Source organism: Pelmatolapia mariae, linkage group LG3_W (assembly GCF_036321145.2).
Source record: "Pelmatolapia mariae isolate MD_Pm_ZW linkage group LG3_W, Pm_UMD_F_2, whole genome shotgun sequence".
Lineage (NCBI taxonomy): Eukaryota > Metazoa > Chordata > Actinopteri > Cichliformes > Cichlidae > Pelmatolapia > Pelmatolapia mariae.
The window spans coordinates 91,067,955-91,090,965 of NC_086229.1; the positions used below are offsets into that span (position 1 = coordinate 91,067,955).

Sequence of the window (23,011 nt, forward strand, 5' to 3'; positions counted from 1 at the left end):
TTCGTATTTTCTGTCTCTGGCTTGAACCTCGTCCTTCTGGCTAACCACGCGATTTAAATGTGACACTACAGATCTGGTTGCCATCACAGACCATTATTGATCATTTAAGATTATACGTGTGTGTGCCTGTCACCAGGTTTTTACTGTTCGTCCTCTTTGTTCACAAAGAGCTATAGGAAAGAAAGGTTCATACACTCCTAACTGGCATCTAGGCAGTGAAGTGAAAGAACACCAAATATAATTGCACAAGAAAAATCACTCAAGTCCAAACATCGTCCACAATTTATCCTGGATGTCTGAACAACAATCATGATGTTTTTCTCTGTGTCATGAAGTTCTGCATTTCTTTCTCTGTCCTTTGACATGAAAAACACCACAAACACATCAGGAGTGTTACATTTTATTTGGTCTTATGTCTTTTTGAGCTTTTTTTCCTTTGTTTTTCTCCACAGGTTAAAACCCATTTTAATAGTCAAGAGAAATAAAAACATTTTCACATAACTGTATACAGAAATAATCCTCTTGTGCACAATAAAAACAGTTGATTAGGCCCAGCCCAGTGCGAGATTTCACAAAAATGCAACAAGAATGAATTTTCAAAGCCCAAGGACTGCAAAACCTCTAACTCGCAGGAGCAGAGACAGTTTTGAGAGAGATGTAAAAATGACTGCCAGGGCAATGCAACAGTTGTGTTATCACATCGCCTAGGTTGTAATAAAACACACAATAGACATGGAAATGAATCTGGAACAATTACAAAAATAGCAAATAGATACAAAGGCAGAGAGGTGGTTGAGCTTGTCTGCTACCTTAAGGTACTTACAAACATTTCCTCTCCATCTAGCAGTTTTATGCACATAAAAATTCAGTATGGGTGCCCCAAGGGGACATTCGGCTGCAATTTAAGTGTAAGATTTTGCTGCAATGTACATAAGGAAATGGAAATCGAGCTCCAACAGGCACATTTCTCAGGCTTTTCAGTAACACAGACAAAGTACTAGGGCTTGCAGAAAAATCAGTTTCGTGCAGATTTGGCCAACTTGATGAACTGGAACGTAACATTGATCTGTCTCATGTGAAGCACCCATACATCTTAAATACTCCAGTGAAAACCTAGAAAATGCTTTGTTCATATGAAGCAATCAATCCATCATCCTAACGTGGACTGTGTCCATGACCATCTTGAGAGAGAAATAGTTTTAATCCAGTGTGTAAAAAGATGGCCATTTATAAATATCCACATTAACCCCTATATATATATAAATTTTGTCAATGTCCTCAGCTGGCTGGCAGGAAGCTGTCAGAATGCAAAGTCTTTTTCACAGTACTGTGAAGCTGTGAGTGGGAGAGATTTGACCACTGAGTCATGGGGATTTGTACCATCCAAACCGTTTCAAATTGCCTCTCTGGATCGTTTAGAGTTCAGCCATTTAAGCCCAACCATGAGCACCTGAAAGAGACCACCTACTGTTAAATACCCTCGAGCCTTAGTAAAATACTTTAGCGTCTTATATCTGTCTAAGGAGACGTTAATCAGGTTAAGCCTCGCCAGTTTAGTCACCTATATATCCGTTAATATTGATTTATTTAAAAATGAAGATGTCTTTGTCACTAAATGTGTCAGTGCTCTGCTAAAGCTGCAAGCATCCGCGAGCAAAATCAGTTCACTGGAACCGACTCGACCCATCAGTTGATATCACCTCTAGCTAGTGCTCAACTTTAACAATGCATAATGGGGAAAAGGTGACATTTAAGATTTGGGGCTACAGCTAACACAACAGTTGACTTCATTTCAAATGGGGGGTTTTTTTACATCTTAAAATGAATGAAATGTCAATTTCGTAGTCTAAATGTAATATACATAACGCATGTGTATAAAACTAAGAAAAATTAGTCTCTGATTATGCCTGTAGGACTACCCCATGAATCCAGATATACAGTAAGAGATCACATGACTAAGAAAGATCCCAAAAATATCAGCAAATGTTACAGAGAAGACCATAAATCAATTCACACTTTCTATATTTAAGAGGGGCTGTTTACTTAACCAACTCACATGCAGCACACAAACATAATTTACAGGTTGCGCGGCTCCTGTCTGAGGAAGATCACGAGGTAATTGTGTGTCAATAGCAAGACAGAACAATAATCACAACCGCAGGGCTGTTGTATGCTGCTGAGTAGAGGGAAAGCATGAGTATGTGGGCCTTGGACTTTATAACCTCATAGATAAAGTCTGTGTTTATTTTCTGCTTTCTCCAGGAGCCATCACTGAGGTCTTGAATGTGAACTGGTCTTTCTTTCATTTCTCCTATTCACTGGCTTTTTGTTGTTACTGAAAAAGGGACAGCAGATGGTGACCTTGGATGCACAGGCTAAAAAGAATTAGGAATAATATTCACAGTTTCAGAGCCTGAGCGTTAGCTTACACACCTGGCGGCGCCTGTCACAGACACAGCTTTTGTCCCCATCCCTATTGGGATGTGCCATACCAGTACAGTCGATGAAAGGTCATATTTGATCATTCTGTCTCGGCCTATTAAGGCCGAACAAAGGCCCGGGCAGGTGTTTCGATTTAATACGAGCCAGATCGAGCAATAATGCGTGTCTGTCACTGACAGCTAGCTGGGGGACAACTAAACAAGGGTGAAAACCGGGTATATTTGTAACATCCACTTAATTGAACACAAACAAGCAAAAGCAGCAAAGGTAAATGGAGTGAAAGCCGCTGAAATGGCAGGCCATCTATTTTGTCGTTTCAGAATGTGCTCCACTGACCTGCCAAGGTAAAATTTCATCAATAAAGCAAATACAACACACGTTCAACCTTAGCTTTTTCCATCCGGCCTTATTGAAACATTCTCCAATTTGCCTGGTAACCATGAAGGAGCGAAAACATGCTTTAACTGGAGCTGCAGCAATTTAAGAAACAGTCAATTCTTCACTGGACTTCCTGACTTTCTTCAAGTCGAACAGTGTTCTCTGCCACTGTAAGTAATCATTTCAATTCAAGCATTCAGACTGTTAAATGAGTTTCTTTTTCATGCCAGAAAAAAAACAAAACAAAGCTCCCATATTCCCCATTTAGCTTTCTTACTTTAACTAGAACAAAGTGCATTAATAACACTCAGCGTTTCCCTCACTGTCACACACTAGTTATAAAAAGGCAGAAAGAAGGAACACAAGTAAAGACAATATCAGCTAATATGTCCTAAAGAGTGACCAAAAAAGAGAGTTTATTCTGCAGACTGCTTGGGTGATTTGCTTCATGCCAAAGGTTAGCATTAGCTATTAGCTACTGACGGCTAAATAGGCTGCTATTTAGTTTGTTTAACCATCTGTGTTATCAGGCTCCACCTAGCTGGGCTCACACTCTTATCAAAATGAAGACTGAACAGATAAAACTATTGAAAATTAAAAAGTAAAATAACTTACATTCAGAAATTAATAATTTCAGCAGCTGAATGTTTTTGTTTTGTTGGCAGCTTTTTGTTTTTTCCCAGCTGAGTAGGAGCAACAAACACAAAAAAGCACTTTTATTTCTTTTCAAACTCGAGTTGAATCACTTCTGTCATTTAGTTATGATTTCTGCTATATGTTAAGGTTTGCCAGATCATTTTATCAAGTGCTTTTTAGTGGCTTTACTTTTTTACTTTATAACCTCTTGCACAATATATTTGACTATAACTAATTTAGGGATTTTCTGGTTTCCTAATTTTGCCTTAAAGATGACAAATATAGTAGGTTCATAAGCACCTGGCACTATTATTTATAAAGCTATTACAGGTGTCTCGGTCTCCCTGAATAGCATTAGTCCCATGGAAGTCTTTGCATGATTACTGCTACAGCTGAATCAATGGTTTAATCAAGGTAAATCAGATAATAAGTATGCATGTAAACACATCTGCTGCTCACAAAGCAGCCAAATTAAACCTGTGAGTGCAAGTGTAACCTGAACAAACACAAAAACAGCACATTCTACTGTTCCTCTTTCACAAAGGGTTTTGTTTTCTTTTTTTAATCTGGATAATGGCTCTGATTTTTCACCTTTAAAATTTTAAAACAATACCACCACTCACAAGTGGACTCTTGGCTTGATGAGGGTCAGGGCCTTAGGGGTTCTCCACGGTGCCATCTCATTAGATTTCATTCATGTAATAGCCAGTTGCCATTCAATGATTAGGGGTAATGGTCTGAGCTTGAACTCTGAATGAAGATCATAGACTCTCGTCTGCTCCCTGCCACCGAGCAGCTCAAAGCAGCTCACTGGTGGCCAGATATAGGGCTCGCCTTTAGAGATTTCAGTTCCTTTCTCCCTGTCAGTTTGTACTCGGGGCAGTGATTTGCAATGACGGATGGGGCGATGCCTGAAAGCGCAGAGCATCACAATCAACTCATCAAGACTTTAGTATTGGAGTGCTGGCTGTCAGCTCCAGCAGATAAATGGCAGCTCTGGTTTCTAAATCTGACAGCCAAAACCGAGAATCGGATGTCTTTGTCCACAAAAGGCTTCCTAAAATGTGTCCCTTTTATCCCCTCAGCGAGCTGACTGTACATCTTTCAGATTACACATTACGAACTGAAGTAGGAGTATTTTGTCTTTGTATAACTATCCAATTGCAGCCTAAATAATTCATTACCAGAAAGGCTTCTAACCACCTCGAGAAATTACGAGCAGGAGTAAAAACATTGTGTCCCAGGTAATAATGTAATCATTTGTGTAAAGCACAGTGACTGCAGTTATTGAAAATAATATTTTATGTCACTGTACACACACACACTTGATGGAGAAGGCCAAATTGTTCTTGTCATCATCGGGGCTGAGAGAAAATTAAAGTCTGGCTCCAAGAGAACGTGCAGACATGACATGACTGGCAGGTTGAAGTGGATACTTCACACACGGACAATTTATGACAGAAATAACCTGCCTGACGTTTCAATCATCTCGATTTCCTTCATGTTTTTCTTTTTTTATAGTGTGGGGGCTCACAGAGCATCTGTTGACAGTAACAGCTACCCAAGTGTAATGACTATCAGAAGATAGCTGTCGTGACTTTGCGTGTTGACGTGAACAGACAAGGCAATAACTCGTCACTTGTCGTGTCTTTAAAATGTCGGTGGGGAGGACAAGAGAGCGGAGAAAGGTGGGGAACGCTGCCGAAGGATAAACTATTTTCTACACTCATGTCCATGTCCAGGTGGTGGCAGGTGAGTTGTTCAATTGGAGAACAGGTTGACATCAAGACAAGCACGCTGTCAAACACTGCTTGGGTAAACATGTCAGATTTGGAATGGTGGTGGTCTGTATGTAATCGCTTTTACTTGAGTGTTCACTGCAGTGGAACTTTGTAACCCTCCAGGTACATACCAACTACACAGTCATTTACATGAAAAACTGCAGCCTCGTTAAAATCAGGCTCAAGGATTTAAAAGAAGCCTTTGTCACCTTGTCTAACAGCACTCGTATCCTCCTTAACCGATTCATAATCCAAGGGGTTGGTACGACTATTTTCTTTTTATTTCCTAATCAGACAATTTGACATTTACGCCCACTTTCCGCAGCAGTTGCCAGATGTGCGGAGGCGTGACAGTAGGCAGCGTTCTGAACTAGGTCTTATTTCCCTTTTTTCTTTTTTAAAATTCCTGATATGACTACCTCCATCTAATTTCAAATTGCAGAAGAGTTAAAATGTGCACTTATGCATTTTGCCACATCTCACCCCTCTCTGTGACAGGAGGCTGTTCACTCAATCTAAAACGTCTGCTATCAAATATAGTTGGACAAGACACCCACACGTGTAGCAGCTAGTTCATTCAAAGAATTAAAAATGAGATCTTTACAAGCTGACTATAGCTGGTATACCCAGTAGAGGACACGTACACGTTATTGGGCCAAAGAAGAAGGCAATACACCTTTCAATTTCAAACCATAATGCCTTGGTAAAATGAGCACTCTCCTGCAAATGGACTCTGTCCTAGAACAAATGCCATCTCTTCTAGCCGCATAGAAACCCTGGCTGTGACTGAACTGAACGCTCTGCGCTGTCAGGACAAAACTGCCCGCAAGAAAAACTTTCCAGATACGAAAGGAGTGAAGGCAGAACAAAATGAAAGGAGCAGAACTATCTCCCAAATCACCTCAGGGGTTAAGATGCAAAAAAAAAAAAAGAAAAAAGAAAAAATTGAGCTTTGACAGCAAAGATGAAGTCCGGTCAGGAGCTGTAGCCAGTGGCAACACAGAGACAAAGAAATGGAAGACAGAAAAGGCGGCTCAACCTGTCTTTGAAACTTTATGCATGTGATAGTGCGCAGCTTAAATCTACACATAAGCCGGAGCGGGGCGCAACTCGATATGCGGGGCATTTTTCTAATGTCAGGGCAAATTAATTAACCAAATATCTCAGCGCTTCGTTATACTCCCTGCCCTTATCGAGAGGCTAATTATCACTATCAGCTTCCTCTGTACGTCAGTGGGATTATTAGGCTAATCACAAAGCTTTTCCCTTTGGAGACTAGGTTTTCACTCTTCGACAGAACAAAGCTGTTATTGTCCTCCAATGACACGGTGACAGCGATGAAGCGAATCAGCATTTGTACTTGAAATGTTAGAGTAAAGCCATCGTTAACAGGCTGAGAGTTTGTGCTACGAGTAGGTGGGTCCCTCAGGTGCTTCACCTGCACTGGTTTAGTTATGTTGAACCAGTGCTTGAGCTGACTGTCAATTAAAAAAAACAAAAAAACAAAACAAAAACACACCATCAAAAGCTGTTGTGCATTGGCAGTCTGGAGTTATTTTGTTGCTGCAAAATAACTCAGCAACCTTTCCCACAACCTGTCTCACTCCACTACATTCCTCAGGATGATTTTAGAAAATAAACTAATCCCTGAGAAAGTGTGAACATGTTACATTTAGCATGTACACTTATATACCACAACATTAAAACCACCTAATTCTGGGTAGTGCTTCCGATTGCTTTCAAGAGTGCATGCAGAAACATGCACGTTTGCATGCACTGGGAAGTTAGCAGTGGATCGTTTGGGGCTGGTGGATCGCAGGGGTTGTTCAGGATTGTTGCGGTCCATCCTGCTAACGCAGGTTTTGATCTGAGTTTGAAGACCAAATCAGTGCCTTAGGCTTTTTGAGGAGGGGATTCTTGGTCTGAAACAATGCTAAGGCAGGTGATACGTGTCAAAAAAATCCACACAGTTTACAGCAGAAAATAGCCATTTAAAAATATGGTCAGTCTTATTCACTTTCCCTCTCTGAGGCTTTAATGTTGTGGCTGATAGGTGTAGAATGATCAGTAATGATAATGAACCATGAGAAAGTTATTGCTGTAGTGCATACTGGTGTGCTGAGGCTAAAAACATGATATTGCCACATCTGTACAGTGAGGTTCTCCCTGTATTCCTGTTTTTTTGTTGTTGTTGTTGTTTTTTTGTTTTTTTTTACCAAAACAAAAACCATTAAATTGGAGGGACGCTGCTGTTCTCACGACGCTAAAAACATCTGCAGAGCCAGAGAATATTGGACATTGCCGATCAAGAAACTTTAGCAGACATTCTGGAGAGTTAGATGAGAACATCAGCAGCACTTTCATTTCAGTGTGGAATCCATGAAGCCAGGTAAACTAAGCAAAAACAAAATTGCTCCTGTCAAAGGTAACAAGTCCATCTAGAACTTTAAGTCTCAATCAGCATTAAATTCGACTGGAAAAGCACCAAGTTGTGATTTTTATAGGTGCTTTTGTGGGTAACATTTTCTTGGTTGTGAGCACTGACTTCTTAAGTCATCAGCTGGTAGATTAGCAACCACTGAGTGACCAGAAGTCACTGCAGAGGAATAAAACAGAAAATGCTTTTTGTGTGGCCTTCACAGATCTCTGGAATGTTTTCCTTGGACTAACTTTTTCATATTGTTCCATGTTAAGCAATCTGCTTTGCGAATGAATGATAATAAAAATGGTTTCAATCTTCACATGTAACTCTTTAGGGAGGGGAAAAAATGAAGCATCTGGCTCATATTTACTCAGACATTAAAATTTGGTACATCAAGAAACTCAGAATTCTGGGTTGTGAGACTGATAACGCCTACAAATTAAGCAGACTTTTTTTTTTGTAAAGTACTTTAAAACACTTTTAAAGTACTTTGTTGAACCTCTTATAGGTGGTGGTGATTAGACAGTATTTCTAACAAAATCTGAGAACCATATGTTCAAATACTCTGTGTGATTGTGTCAGTTTGCTCTGTGTTGTTCTGTTCTGGCACTTTGAAGAGGTAAAAACAATGCATTTGCAAACAGCCTTCGTCCCAGGACTTACACAGTCACAGTGGCATTCTTTGGCATATGACGGGAATGCGGAGGGCACCCCTGTCTTGTTTCCTGTGCTGTGTCGCCTACCAGCCTGAATGAATCTGTCCAATTCCTGGCATTTCCCAGAGAATGTGACTGGAATGTTATCTGCTTCCAAGTGGAATGCCTGGGTCACGGTTTCATCTCGGATTTCTTGAGCGACCTAGTATCCACTCAGAGTGCTTTCTCCCATAATGCAACAGGCAGACGCAGTTTAAAAAGAAACAGTAAGCTTTCCTTGAACAATGAGTCTAGACATACATGCAGACGATATTTTTCTTACACTGCAACGCTAAGCTGATTTGCAAATTTAAGCCAGATTCGTAGCATCTTCCCTACGCACCAGATTAACCATTCAAAGAGCCTTGAAAAGATATATATTAAAAACACTTCACGAAATAAGGCACTCCAATTTTCCATTGTCCTGAAGGCGTTCAGTCTGCAGAGAGGTAGAGGCAGATGAAGCTGTGCAAGTCGCCTTATCCACCTCTGCATTGTCACAATGCTTCAAAGGTAAGGGGAGATGAAAGCAGTTGATATGAGCAGTCTGATAGAATCTGAAGATGGGACTAGTGATCTGTATCCTGCTCCTTCAAAGGGATAGAGAAACAGAGGAAAAAAGAGAGAGAATGAAATGGGCACCAGCTATTGGTTCACAGGCAGCTATCCCACAATTCATTGTACCACCTTTCACTGGCTTTCTGGTTTCCAAAGCAGCAGGCTGGTGTATAAATAAGACCTGTGATGATTGGTGCTCCCAAAGGGGAAAACCTCCCTTGGTAGGTTGAGTCATGAGTGTGCATGTTTTGTTTTTTTTTTTAATAACATTCCGAATCCTTGTTCCGAAGTAGGACATAGTAGTGGAAACGGTCCTGGACTGTGCTCCTGCAATCAAATCCAGGCTCATAACATCTATCATTGAGAATAAACCCCTTGTCGGGGCAAGGCTGGATTCAGAACCTGTCGTCTTTGAGTTGCGTCGGGGACTTGAATGGCTTGAGCCCCAGTATCTTGCGGGGGTGAGCCCTCTCTTTGGTGCCATCCAGAGGCTTGTTGCAGGCCCCGCAGCCAAAGTCAATAAGGGCCGAGTCAGCTGAGTTAATGGGTGCTATACGGAACGAGGGCAGCGTGGGAGAGCCGTTGGCAGAACATGGGGCAGAACGCGATGTGGGAAAGGGAGCTGAGAAAGGGTCAAAGGGTGAGGCACCATCCGAACCACTTGACGGATCAGCCTTGAGGGCAAAGGGGTCGCAGTCAGGAGAGGGGAAAGGGTCACAGTTGGTGAAGGGGTTGGTGGGTGACGGATGATAGCTCAGTAAGTTGCTTTCTGAGCGGTGTGGGCTGCGCCCACCACCTGAGTTTCCACCACCTGCTGAGATAAAGCTCCAAGGGTCGATGCGGGGGCGGATGGGAGATGGGCGGGGCCGAGGAATGACGCTGACCTCCAGGCGACGTGTTTTGGGGCTCCAGAGCGCAGGGTTGGGGTGGAGAGCCTTGTCATCAAAGTCCTGTGTGTCTTGGCACAAAGGCAGGTCTAAAACTGAAAAGCACATAAAAGGAAAGAAAAACATTAATGAGGCACTGAAAGACAGTATCTGTCCGAAAAACACTGGAAACATTTTAAAACACTCTTTTTTGTCAAGTATATGTAAGGTGAATATAATGTGGTGCAATTTCAACTGTTTGCAGCTGGAGTACAACATTTTGACAAGGTGCTAAAAATTCCAAGTGCACAGCAAGCTGCTGGGCGATGATTCCTCGCTGAGCGCCTGACATTTTTTCAAGTCATTCAGAGTTCATAAACAGTCAGTACAACACTGTGCTCATTACTGTCCCAGTGGACCCCAACCAACAAGACACGTCCTTCACTGTTTGTACAAGTGCTGAACAACAAGTGAGCAGAAGTTAATGCTTGGAGGAACATTTTGTTCACTGTAGGTCTACCAGTTAAGAAACAATCAGTAGCAAGACCCACTTCAAGAAGGATTTTGACATTACCTCTGTGGATACTCAGTATCGTAGCAACCAGTGTCCCAACTGAAAAAATAATGTTGCACTCCAAATCTCTCTGAACGCTCTGACTTTTCAGAAGAGATGGCAAAACAAAAAACCTTTTGGACCCTGTTGGACACAGGCCCTAACTTAAGATGACCCTGCTGACATCATGAGCGTTAGTGAATTGAGGAAGTTGCCATTTCCTCATGCGGAGCTGTACTCTCCTTAATGACTTGACCTTTTCACAAATACACAATATGAGAAAAAGGCTTCATATTCAACATATTAAACATCTTCATCATTTTGTCTTCAACTGTCTTGGTAGAAAGTTTAATTGTTAATCTGCAAATGACTCTCAGAGTACTGCAGAACTGCCCCAGTGCGCTCTCAAACACTCCTCTCCAACCAAACTCTGCCAAACAGTGTGTGATGAAAGTGATCCAAACAGTAATATGAAATCGGTACATTATTGTTCCAAGAAGAAATGGAACAATTACCAGTACAGAATGCTGATGCAATTAGTTTAAATTAAGAATAACATAGCACAATGTAGCTCTTTGACAAAGCAGCAACAGTGGCAAGCAGAGAGTGTAAATTAGTACCGACAGGAACATTAAACTCGGTATAAATCAGTCTGAATGAACATTTGCTAGTTCCAAATGTGATGTGTCTGCCAAATGGCATTATTTACATCAACAGCAACTCTCCAAGGCTGCTAAGCTATTCAGCTGACAAGAAAAGAGCAATCAAGAGTCACATGAGAGCAGGAAAAAAGTAAAGAAAAAGGCAGAGGAAGGAATCCTCTGAATTTGTCTCTTTCATATGCACATTCTCCGCCAATAACCTTGTGGCAGTGTGTCTATGCATCTGAGCCTGAGTCATACAGCCAATAAACATAATAAGATGTTTAGCTAAAACACTCGCTGTTTAATTATGTGTGGCTTTTTAGCCGGATATAACGGGCGCACATGTTTTGGGAGATCATGGCTGTTAGCAACGGAACAGGCGAGGCTCGTCCGCTCAGTACCTGCGGGTAGAGCTGGGGAAAAAAAACCTCTCTGTGGAGAATCCAAGGCTTTGTGACTCAATCGGAACATATATAGAGTGTGAAATATTACCCAGGGGCACTCTTAAAGCCTTCCTGAAGCCCACTCGCTCACAGAACAACCAATGCTCATGCCTCCGTCATTACAGATCTGAAGTGTGTCAATGTGTTTCTAATGCATATTAGCCTTCGGAGGGATAAAACAAAAACAAAACGTGACTATACTGTAAAATTAAAATGCTGATTAAACACAAAGAATTCATTTAAACACAAACCACGACACATTTCATAATTTTGAGAAGGATACTAATGCTAACTACCGGCACTACTGGCCAAGCCTGAGAAGCAATGCTGAACTTCAGCCAAATTCCCAATCTACCCGAGCCAGTGAGGTCAAGAATAGATTAGTGGGAATTTTGAATGTGCTGCGACCTCAGCTGTGATGCCTCATGTTTCCCATTCATCTAAAGAAAACTGTCTGTCTTGGAAAGGGGTGGGCAACAAGAGAGGACTGGACGGTAGCTTTGCTTCGCAAGTATTAGCAGTGAAGGATGAAGGGCCAGCTGTTACCTGAGATATGCAAATAGGCAGAAGAAAAAGCTTTGATGTAAATGAAAAAGCTCATACAGCACTGAAGCCTCTGTTGTGCCAGAAAGATCTTGCTAAAGAAAAAATAAAAAGGCACAATAATTCTAAGGAACTGTGAGGGAACATTGTAATGCTGAGGCGGTACATTATTCAAGGCAAAGGCTGGATCAGAATTGCAGGGTGTCCTGCAGACAGACTCTGTGCTTTGGAGGGAATGCAGATGAATTATACAGCTAAATTAAAACAACAAACAAATTATTTTACCTATCTGGAGAAGACACTGCTTTAAAAACTGCACTTTTATCAAGCAAAAATATGTACAAGATGCAATTTGCTTCCTACATGACCCATAATGAAGCTTTAACGTAAGGTCAATATGGAAGTAATTGCATAATGTGTTCGGCTACTTTTCTGTTTACATGTCTAAGACTTTCCCACACTATAGTTCAATCATCTTCTCGCCCGCCTTCTTGGAACCAATCAGCCTGGTTTAAATCTGTGCTCTTGGTCATCCTCCCTTTCAGACTGTCTCCTCTCCATCTCCACCTCAGAAACCTCGGCCAGAGCTCTACTTAAGCCTCAATCTTCATCTTCACCACCATCAGTGTCTAGACTCCGGGGGGTCCTGTCCTAAATCCTATCACTCCTGGGATTCTGTTCTGCCATGATGGGTCATCGGAGTCTAATTGCCAAATAATTAATTTCTCTCTCCCAATAAATCACGTTCAGTTCTTCCAAGTTATCTCTTCTTATTGAAAAGCAACTTAAAGAAGACCAATTATGCTTTTCTGTATTTTCTGAATATGTATAACATTATGACTAGGGATGGGTACCGATTTCACGGTAGTAATCAGACTGAAAAGCTTTATTTATGCTTTATTTCGGGGTTTTTTTTTCTTGAGATGTCATACACTTTGGATTCTAGCCAATCATTTTACCTTTCCAAGGATAGTAGGCGGGCCCAGGTACGTACGCTCTTTTAGAGCAGAGCTACAGATTAAAAATGCCCAAGGCGAAGCGGTCAAAAGTCTGGCTGTACTTCACAGCAAAAGATGCAAACTCAGCAGCCTGCAACAAGTGCTTTAAGGTGATACTGTGCAAAGGAGGTAACACCTCGAATCTGATGAAACAGCTGGCGACGCATAGCGTTTCTTTAAAAGCCGAGAAATGCACCGTATTTGATAGCTTGCTGCGAGACCTCACACCGTGCACATCTACTGCGGGTGTGGTGCTTGTTATCGGACCCGGAGTTAGCAACATCCCCCAAGAACCCGAAGAGTAGAGTCCTGGCCCCTAGCCCTGCCAGTGTAGCAGAAATGATGACGGATGATGATGACAGCAGCAGCTGTTCTTCTCTGGGCGAGTAGCTTAATGCTGTTCGTGTGTAATTTATGTTGAGTAGGGTTAACCACATTATTAAATTAATGAATGTAAGGTGAACTAGCAAACACCGTCGTAGTTACATGCGGCTGTCTTCTTGTTTGATGGCAGATACTAACTTCACCCTGGCCAAAAAGGCTAAAATGACCAAAGAAAAAGTGGAAAACAGCTAAACATGATAGGTTTTTGGACAAAGTTTGTGTTTTTTCCATTGTTTAAGCACTGCTTCCAGCCAACAGTGATACCATATATCCCCTTTAGCTGCAGAAAAGGCTAACATTGTTATCTTTTTACAAAAAAAAAAAAACAGCTAAACATGAGAGGTTTTAGGACAAAGTTTGTGTTTTCCATTGTTTAAGCACCAGTTCCAACCAAAGGAGGTATGTTGTATCAACAGAAAAGGCTAACTTGGTTATCATTTTGCAGTAAAAAAGAGACTGCTAAAAATAAAAACATAAGAGGTTTTTGGACAAAGTTTGTGTTGTCCATTCTTTAAGCACCGGTTCGAGCATCGTTTAAGCACCAGCACCGTTTCAAAAGTACTGGTTTGGCACCGGTATCGGATAAAACCTAAACAATACCCATCCCTAATTATGACCAGTGACAGGTGAAGTGAATAACACAGATTATCTCTTCGTCATGGCAGCTGTTAGTGGGTTGGATATGTTAGAGAGCAAGTGAACATTCTGATTTCAAAGTTGATGTGTTAGAGACAGAAAAGTATGCAAGGGTAAGGATTTGAGCGAGTCTGACAAGCGCCAAAATGTAATGGTTAGACGACTGAGTCAGAGCATCTTCCAAAACTGCAGCTCTTGTGGGCTGTTCTCAATCTGCGGTGGTCAGTATCTATGAAAAGTGGTCCAAGGAAGGAACAGTGGTGAACCAAAGACTTGGTCACAGGCAGCCAAGGCTCACTGATACAGATGTGGTCCAATGCAACAGATGAGCTACTGTAGCTCAGATTGCAGAAAAAGTTCATTGTAGATAGAAAGGTGTCAGAATACACAGAGCATCGTAGTTCTTTGCCAATTTTTGAAGCAAAAGGGGACTAATGCAATATTAGACAAGTGGTCCCTTTCCCACCGGCTACTCAAGCCTTTAGTTTTGAAGGCAAGCCAATCAGAAGAAAACAGATAAAAGCAAGGGGGGCTTAAAGGGAGAGGAGCTAACATCGATAAATATAATTATATATGAAGTGTCATAAGGACTGTTTTGATCTGTGAATCATACAGCTCTAGTCAAATCAAGAATGCACATAGCAGGTCTCCTTTAATCCAGTTTTTGCTTGTTCATTCTGTACTTTCTCTCTCACAGTAATAAAAAGTTCTTTTTTTTTTTAAACTATTTTCTGGTGGGGTTGCCTGTGTAAAACAAACTCAGACCAACCTAGCTGAGAAGCGTGCAGGCCTTGGCTGGACCTCCTCCTCCTGTCAGCTCTGTGTTCCCAGGAGTCACTGCTCAGCTCCCCGTTACTGGAACTGTAAGTGGGGGTCCACTCCCCTGAGCTGGTCCTGTCGTGCTGCATGGAGGCACTGCTGGGACTCTGCGGACTGTGTGGCGTCCGGTGGCTGCTCCTCTCGCGAGGGTTTGGTGGAGGCGGTGTCAGGGGTAAAGGCTTTAGTTCTTGATATTGCAGCGCTAAATCCAACAGGGGTCTGGGAAGCGGCTCCGAGGTGGAGAAGGTGATGAGATCGTCCACCACTGGAGGGTCTGAAATGAGGGGCCTAGGATGAGAAATCTCAAGTTCAGAGAGGCTGCGGCCCTCTAAGCAAGGTGGGTGAGTTCGAGGTGGCACTCTTGGGGGAATATCCAGGCAGCGACCAAGTCCTATGGAGGCAAGCAGGGAGCCGCTGCCCAGCAGGGCTCGGTGGGTGCTGTTAATCAGGCCACCGAGAGGCCCCCTCTCAGGCCTTGGAGAGCTAGCTGGGGAAGAACTCCCTTCCTCACTGCCCGAGTCTCCTTGAGACAGAGGAAGCCACGGGCTATCCTTCACCGATGAGCCTGCAGAAAAAGAAAGGTTTTAAAAAGACACAAGGAGAGCCCAAAATAGAAGAAGAGGAATACTCAATGTATTTATAATTCATTTAGCTTCGATTCATAATTCACAGTCATGGCAGAGAGAATTAGAAAGGAGGCTAAGTGGAAGATAAGGTGGTAAAGCTGGTGGTGAAGGGCAGTGGATACCATTCTGAGAAGGCGTAGGGGTTGGCGTGACGGGTCGGTACTCCTCAAAGTCATCCTTGGAGTCTCCATTCTCATTGCTGTCTGCCTCCAGGAGCTTAGCTCTCATCGACAAGCTGAAAACAGGAAAGATTTCAACTTAAGCATGGTGATGTTGAAGCATATCAAATCCATACACACAGAAGGAATAAGCAATTCTGCCGTACCTGCTTTCCTGCGGACTAAGGCGCAGGACTTTAGGACTTTTGGGACTTTTGGGGCTCTGTGGCCTCCAATGAGGGCTCAACCTGAGGTCTCCGTTGACTTGTTTATGAGAAGAGGTATCCAGGGAGGGCCGGACTGGGCTGAGACCGAAAGTCCTGCTGTTGTCACTGGGTACTGCAGAGAAGAGGGGAGAGAATACAATCAGTATGAGCTTGTTTATTATCAGCTTAGTTGTGTTCTAATCGGGTGAGTACGATCATCTCTAACACAGTGACTTTAGAGCTACAATTCATGAATCTTGAATTTGAATGAAAGTTTAAGCTCCAGCGGACTTTAAAACAGATCATGTGACCACAGCCTATACCACAATAACAGCCGAACAGTCACAGGGCAGAAAGTGTGAAAAAAGGAGCCAAAGTTATCTGGGGGGTGAGCTCCAATGCAAACTTCTGATTAAAGCTGGCACTGCACCTGCCAGACACTGGCGGCACACCAGCGGGCTCGTGCTGCTAACACAAAGTGTGTGAACAGCGCGTGAACTTTCAGCCAGCCTGGGCTCTACTGTCACAACACCTCGCAACATATGGACTCCATCACACCCTTCCTAAGGCCTCGAGGATCCTTCTCAGCATGTCAACACCCAACAAGCCAGAAGAGCTATAAGTGGAATGGGCACCACAGTTACATACTGCACATGTCAAGGTGAAAACTTTGAAGCTGTCAGTTTATTCCATTGAGTTGTGGTTCTGTTTTTATCCCCAGTGTTTTGCGCTGCCATTTCATTTCAGCTTCAGAAATGGGAAAAAGTAAATATGCTCTCTGATTGGACATGCTGTATTATGTCCTTTGGCCTGTACTGCGGCGGAGGCCTGGCTGATGCACTTTACCGCCCGTCACTCTCCAGCACTATGTTTTCAAAGCAAGCACAGGAGGCAGATGATAGTGCTGGCGTTGCAATTTTATAAAGATCACACTGTGGCTCCCCATTCCCAGCCTTTTCCTCTCTGAACTCTCTTTTCCTTTTTCAGTGCGCCTCTATTTATATCAACATGCTTTCATAGAATATATTTTCTCATCATTTTGTAAAGCTCACAGGTCCTCTGCCCCACGCTGATCAAATCTTTCTATTAACAGAGAAAAAAATTAAGAGAAATGCTTCTAATGTTGTTCGGAGAGGAAATATATTTTGTTAACATATTAAAAAATACCTCCACACTGATATATTTTTATTTAACAAACAAAAAGGCCAAAAAAGGCAAGCCTTTTATGGTTTGTGCACACATTTCTGCAGTGCTTCCAAAGGTCTACGGAGCCTAGATGTAAAAGTAAATGATACATTTCTTTTTTTTCTTGAAACCAACACAAGTTGGTGACATTGTGACACCGAGTTGATAACGGAATATTCAGAAATAGAGGTGGTTTTAGGTTTGAAAGTAAAATTGTGGACATCAGGAACTCATCAGAATAGTGAGCTGCTGCCTTTTAAAAGGACACATCTCTACATATGACTGAAAAGGCTCTTTGCCTTTTTCCAGCTTGGGAGGAAAACACAGGGAATGGCGATCGCAGAGGCAACGACGTCTGCCTCGGGTAGATGTTGGTAGATGAAAATGTTTTATTGTTACAATATATTTAACCTTTGCTACGTTGCACATTTTAAATGCTTTGGGATTTTAAGAAGCTTCTGAAAGGCGTCAGTGTGATCCTGACTGGATGCTATTGTAACAACAAACGTTAGCTACAGGGCTGCTGCAACACAGCCAACACAATCATCTTTATGCTTTTGTTTTAGGCAAACCAGCTTATAAAATGTGACAGTCTGATCCTGACTGGGTACCATCACTACACCTCAGACACATAGAAGTCATTGTGGCTGCTCTGACTGGTGTCGGAGAACAAAGACGATAAGCTCCTGCACCTGCTGCTGCACTAGAACAAGTGCTGCAACAAAATATTGTGCCATAATAAATGAAATAAAACTACTTTGAGCCTGAATGACTTATTTTTTAAGATTCACAATTCAGCTGAGTGAAGCTACAAGATAGAGCAAGTAAGGATATATATACATATATATATATAAATAAAGGTTAAATAAATAATTCTTAACTCATTTTTAAACTTGTTTGATAAGCAGGTGCTCGCTACAAACAGAATGTTTGGAAATCTTAGCATTGGTTTGCTGTAAAATAGCAACAACTCCTAATAACAAGGGTTTGCCTGGTTTAGCTTCACTCTATATTGTATCGTGCTGCTAAACTTCTTGTGCCATTTGGGTGCTTTGGTTTTTCTTCCCAGCATTCATTAGTGCATTTTCCTCCTTATTAACCTGACTTCTATCAATGTTTTGATTTTGCGCAAACGACAGCGTGGCGGCGATTCCCACGCTCTGTAGCATTTAGATCATCAATTAAAAATCCAAATTTAGCCTGCTGTACCTCAGGTACTGGAACTGGAAGAAGGAAAAGGACTAATAGAACCAAATCTAATCCTGCCCCCGCAAATAGAAAAAATAAATAAATAAATGATGACAGCAGTATCCATAAGCTGCCAACACACATGACACAGCCAACCTACTGAGATGCTAAAAACACAAACTATTACAATCTCAGAGTTCAAAAACTCTCTAAAAATAAGAGGCAGTTTAATTTTCTACATATCTCTTCAGTAAAAACATGGCACAGTGGAATCTAGCTCTGTGGACTAATGCAAATCAATTTGGCAGTTCTCTAGACAAATCAGTATGGGAGGCCCTTGCAATAAATCACTGCTTGCTACCGAGAGGGCAAGCATAAATATCCACTAAACACATTTTAATGACAGGCACACTCATGGCTTAGTGACTGCTATTAAGCAGAGTCATTAGGAAGTAAAGAAAACCAGCCCGCTACTTAATGAATAAATGAAGCTGGCAGATGTTTTAGATTGACTAACCACTTTTACAGATAAATGTTTCACTGCAATTTGTGCTTTTATGTTAACCCGCGGTGGTAATTGTTTTGTGAAGTCTCTTTTATTGCCTGTTGCTACACCACAAAATTTCCTTTTGGGTTGTATTAAAACGCCCCGTGACCTGCTGGCTACAATTTCCCTCCGAAGGGAAAGATCTCGGGGCGTTTGTCTAAGAAGCCGACAAGCAGGCGAGCAATGTAGATCTCTGCCGCTGCTGCAACCCTTCTCAACCCTTTTCTCCTGGAGCAATGAATTCCTCCCTGCTTATTTTTAATTCAGTAAACCGCACTGTAGCCACTACTTGCATATAAAAACTGTAGACGCTTAGTGCCTGGAAAACATAGCTGAATAGCTCCCCCCACTGCAACACCGATGTAACTGCAATCAGCAGGGGAGCAGAGCAGGGCAGTGGCAGAAAAAAAAAGCTGCTGAGCAGTGCTGAGCTGCTGAAAGGAAGTCAGATAATATTTGGACTGGAACACACTATTGAAAAGGGAAAAGGGTGTGTGTGAGAGAGACAGAGCAGTGAGGGGGAGAGAGAGAAAGGGAGCTGGGGCCCACAGGGAAATGGGAAGACAAAAAGATGAGTGGGTGGTTGAGAGCACATAAAAGGAGTAAATTTGGAAATGGAGACGAGTAATGTCGCAACAGAGTCTGTGTGTGCATGCAAGATGGTGAGAGATGCTATTCTTTTGCTTTTCTCAGCGCGTTGAGAAACACCTCCACATACACTCGATATATATGTACGTAAAAACGACTGCACTCACGCTGGATAGCGCGGAACCGGGGTCCAAAGGAAGGTGAGGAGCCCGAACCCAAATCGGGAGAGTTCCGCCTTTTCTCCAGGCCTGGGGATGCCTGCACCGTAATTTTATGGATGAAATCTGAAAGACACACAACAGGATGTAAGACATTCATAAAGTCAAGAAATGTCAGCTGTTTTTGAGGTTGCAACATTTTTTTAGCTTCCTTATTTCTCTAAAGTAGCCAAGAGTTTGCTTTTGTAGAAATCGAGTGTTACACAAATTGTGATAAAAGTATTTCATTACATATCTATAAAACACAGGAACTGAAGCAGACTTTAGCTGTCACACCTTCCACAGCCGATTTGTGCACCGTTTGATTGACCACTTGCTATTATAAATCTATTAAATGTTTTAATAATATGAGCCCCAATATGGCATTTCCCCCACGTTCTTTCAAATGCAATTGTATTTATCCTAGTACTCCTCATGTGTTCTTTGCAGTTATTACACTGTCATAATAATGAATAATTCATGTTAATTCCAAGTGTTAACACATCAATTTGAAGTTTTCAGCATTGAACCAAGCCAAACAGCAATGAAAGGACTCGTGACCATAAAAACATTTGATCTAGATAAAAAATAAATAAAAAAGAAAAGGTCAAAAAAGGCGAAGGCACAAGACTGTTGAAATAATTTTTAAAGTGAAGGAACTATTCATCCCACTGCAACCCACAGCAAATCCCAAATTCCACAGCAAACAACTTCCAACCCTCTTGAACTGAGTCCTTTTCATTAGTTTTGTATAACAGCTTTTAATACACTTTGCAGTTTGTGGTGTGTGTAAAGCTTTGTTACTGATATGGTACAGTGCTTTGTTTGAGACTGCAATCACTGTTCTCACACTTTCTGAATTTTTCCCGCTCACTAAGCAACGTAATATTTGCGGTTTAAACATTTCCATGGTTACGCCTCCGCCAATCAGGGACATTGCTTTTTTGATTTAGGATTGTGGGTAGAGTAGTTTTTTCGAGAAAAAAAACAAGGTTGACATCATAGAGACTTGTGGTTTTTACAGAGGCATATATGGTATCACAATCTCGCAGCTCACATCAAGTCTACTTTGGGTGCTTACAACATTATGGCTCATAATCAAAATCTCTCTGCAGAACACAAAAAGGATTTTTATTTTTAAAATCTCACTGATGAGCTTTGATATAGGCAGATACATAATTGGAGGATTCACGAAAGACGTTACTCTTTCCATGTATCAAGCATTAAGGAAGCTACTAGTGGCGATGGCTGATAATGGCAGATAAACACCAACACTGCTAATACTGAGCTACACAACCCATGTTGTGTTCTGATGAATTAAACACTGAAAACATCCATTTCCTATTTTCAGTACTTATTTTTATCCTTGAGTTTCTTAATTCAGTCCCTTTCATTTCTGGACTGTGCACTCAAATTGCTAAATATGTTCTCAAATTATCTACATTTAAAAAGTGCTGGTTAAAGTCAGTGTTTAACTACAACACTGATATTACTCAGAAAGGCCTGCAGGCCTATTAACACTATTCTATTCTATAGATAAACTGTAAAATTAATGAAAGACCTACATGTGGTGTCAGAAAGGAACTGCTACTGTTTGCTAAAGTTTGCTAGTGCATGTTGCTATGCTAATAGAGGTTAAACTAGCTAGCTAATTTAGCACATGAGGCAGCTAGCTTTAGCTGGTTAGCAAAAGTAGTGATTTTATGCAGAGTAACTGTTATGCAGTCGATAGACATGGAAGATAGGTGTATATGTTAAAAGCAGGACAGATTATTTACACTGTTACTATCCCAAAAATTTCACATTTATCTAAATTATTGCAAATCAGTCACCGATCGTGCTAGTGCTCAACTTGCTAAGGCAGCCAATCTGTTAAAAAGCCATATATGCAAAGCTTAACAAGTCTTCCTTAGTGAAGACTTTATGTTAAGATTTTATATTTCTGAAATGTTATGATTTACATTTCTTACTTTTGTGTTTTAACACAGTTACAAAGTATTCCATGCTTTACTTTCTCAGATATTTTTGAATATGTGTGTATGTGGGGAAAAAATATCCCAAAAAGGACACATAAGTATGTTCCAGCTACTGAACCCCCTCCAAAAAACCCACAATATATATGTTACTGCAGGGTATAAAGTGCAAGTTTAATATAGGATGGAGAAAAAGACAATAATAATATTGGTGGAAAAAGGGGGAAAAAAGAGAAAGGGATTCAGGCACATACTGTAAGAAGGAAAATAAAAACAGTGGCCAGGGAGCTAAAGAGGAAAAGGAGCAAGACAAAAATGGGTGAGGAAGGTATGCTTAAAAAGAAAGAGGGAGAGAGAGGCACAGAGTGAGAGCAAGAAAGTGAGAGAGGCCAGCCAGCAGTCTGTCCATGGACAGGAAGTGTCGAGGCGTGGTTGGCTCACTCTCCCCTCTCATCAACCCCCCACCACTACCACCACATCACCGCCCTGCTGCTGCTGGGAAAGGCCTAACCACAACACACACATACACAGCGCGCATTTATGCATGCTTGCTCAGCCCAAAATACATGCTTTGAAACACTTGATGTGAACTGCTGCAGACTGTGTGACTTTGTCATAGCTCAGGACAAGAAACAGCAGTCAGGTGAGTAAGAGAAGAAAAAGAGGAGGGCAAAGTGAATCCTGGTCAGAGTAGATATCAGCAAGTCAGACCTGTGATCCACCTTTAAATGATTTATTTATTTATTTATTTTTAGATGGGGAGGGGAGCTGCTGAAAAAAAGATTTAAAAATGACAAAGTTTTTTATAATAGCGCAAAACTGCACCTGTCTGCAACCTCTCTTTCAAAATGTCAATCTTTACATGAGTTCAGCCCTGATAGCAATTTTCCAAGGAGCTGTGCTACAAAAATACCAGTCGTGCCACAAAAACTCTCCCTCACTTCCTTCTCACTGCTCTCTTGCATGGGTTTTTTTTGGACTGTTGTTATTTTTTGCTTGTTGAGACTCTGACCAAGAAATCGAGTCTGATCTCTGACAGAACAAATCAAAGGCAGATAAGATGGATAGACGGATATAAGCCGACGCACCTTGGGGCATGCTGATCTTCTCGCCATTCTTGGACTTGAGTTTGTGCTTTTTGAAGGTGCCCTTCCTCTTCTTGACATTAGGTTTCTCCTGGTTCTGGTTCAAGTGGAGGATGAGGAGGCTGAGCTCACGCTCAAACACATCCTGCTCCCACTGGGCCAGCTGTTGCTCACGCTGCCGCAGGAACTCTTCGTGAGATTTCTGCTCCAGAGCCGCTCGCTTTAGCTCCTCTTCACGGCATCGCAGCTCCTGATGGAGGGCGAAAAGGCAAGTGAAAGAAAGTATTTAGAAGTGAATTAATATCAGCAGGTCTCGTGTGTGAGACTGAGGTTATGCAAATTTACAGTTTAATGAAACAAAATTCTGAGAAAATTGGTAGCAGTGAAAGCTATTATTATGCATGATGACTCACAGCTGCTGTTTGACATTTTATTTGATGGGTTTCTCCTCCAGGGATAC

At 41.8% G+C, this 23,011-nt stretch overlaps 1 protein-coding gene across 2 annotated transcripts in view; it reads right to left on the reverse strand.

Moving 5' to 3' along the window:
* Window positions 1–391: 391 nt before the first annotated feature.
* Window positions 392–23,011, reverse strand: part of LOC134624988 (mitogen-activated protein kinase kinase kinase 11) — a 53,263-nt gene continuing 30,643 nt past the window's right edge. Inside the window, exons 5-11 of one of the 2 annotated variants that reach the window (XR_010093676.1) lie at window positions 22,555–22,801; window positions 19,464–19,580; window positions 15,750–15,921; window positions 15,547–15,659; window positions 14,749–15,363; window positions 9,042–9,894; window positions 392–8,944 (exon numbers count right to left, since the gene is read on the reverse strand). Coding sequence is in view for 1 of the 2 variants with exons in the window: in XM_063470263.1 (XP_063326333.1) it covers window positions 9,308–9,894; window positions 14,749–15,363; window positions 15,547–15,659; window positions 15,750–15,921; window positions 19,464–19,580; window positions 22,555–22,801 (1,851 nt within the window). In the remaining variant the exon portion in view is untranslated. Of the gene's footprint in view, window positions 9,895–14,748; window positions 15,364–15,546; window positions 15,660–15,749; window positions 15,922–19,463; window positions 19,581–22,554; window positions 22,802–23,011 lie in introns of both variants that reach the window. The other variant, XM_063470263.1, reaches the window with a different exon arrangement.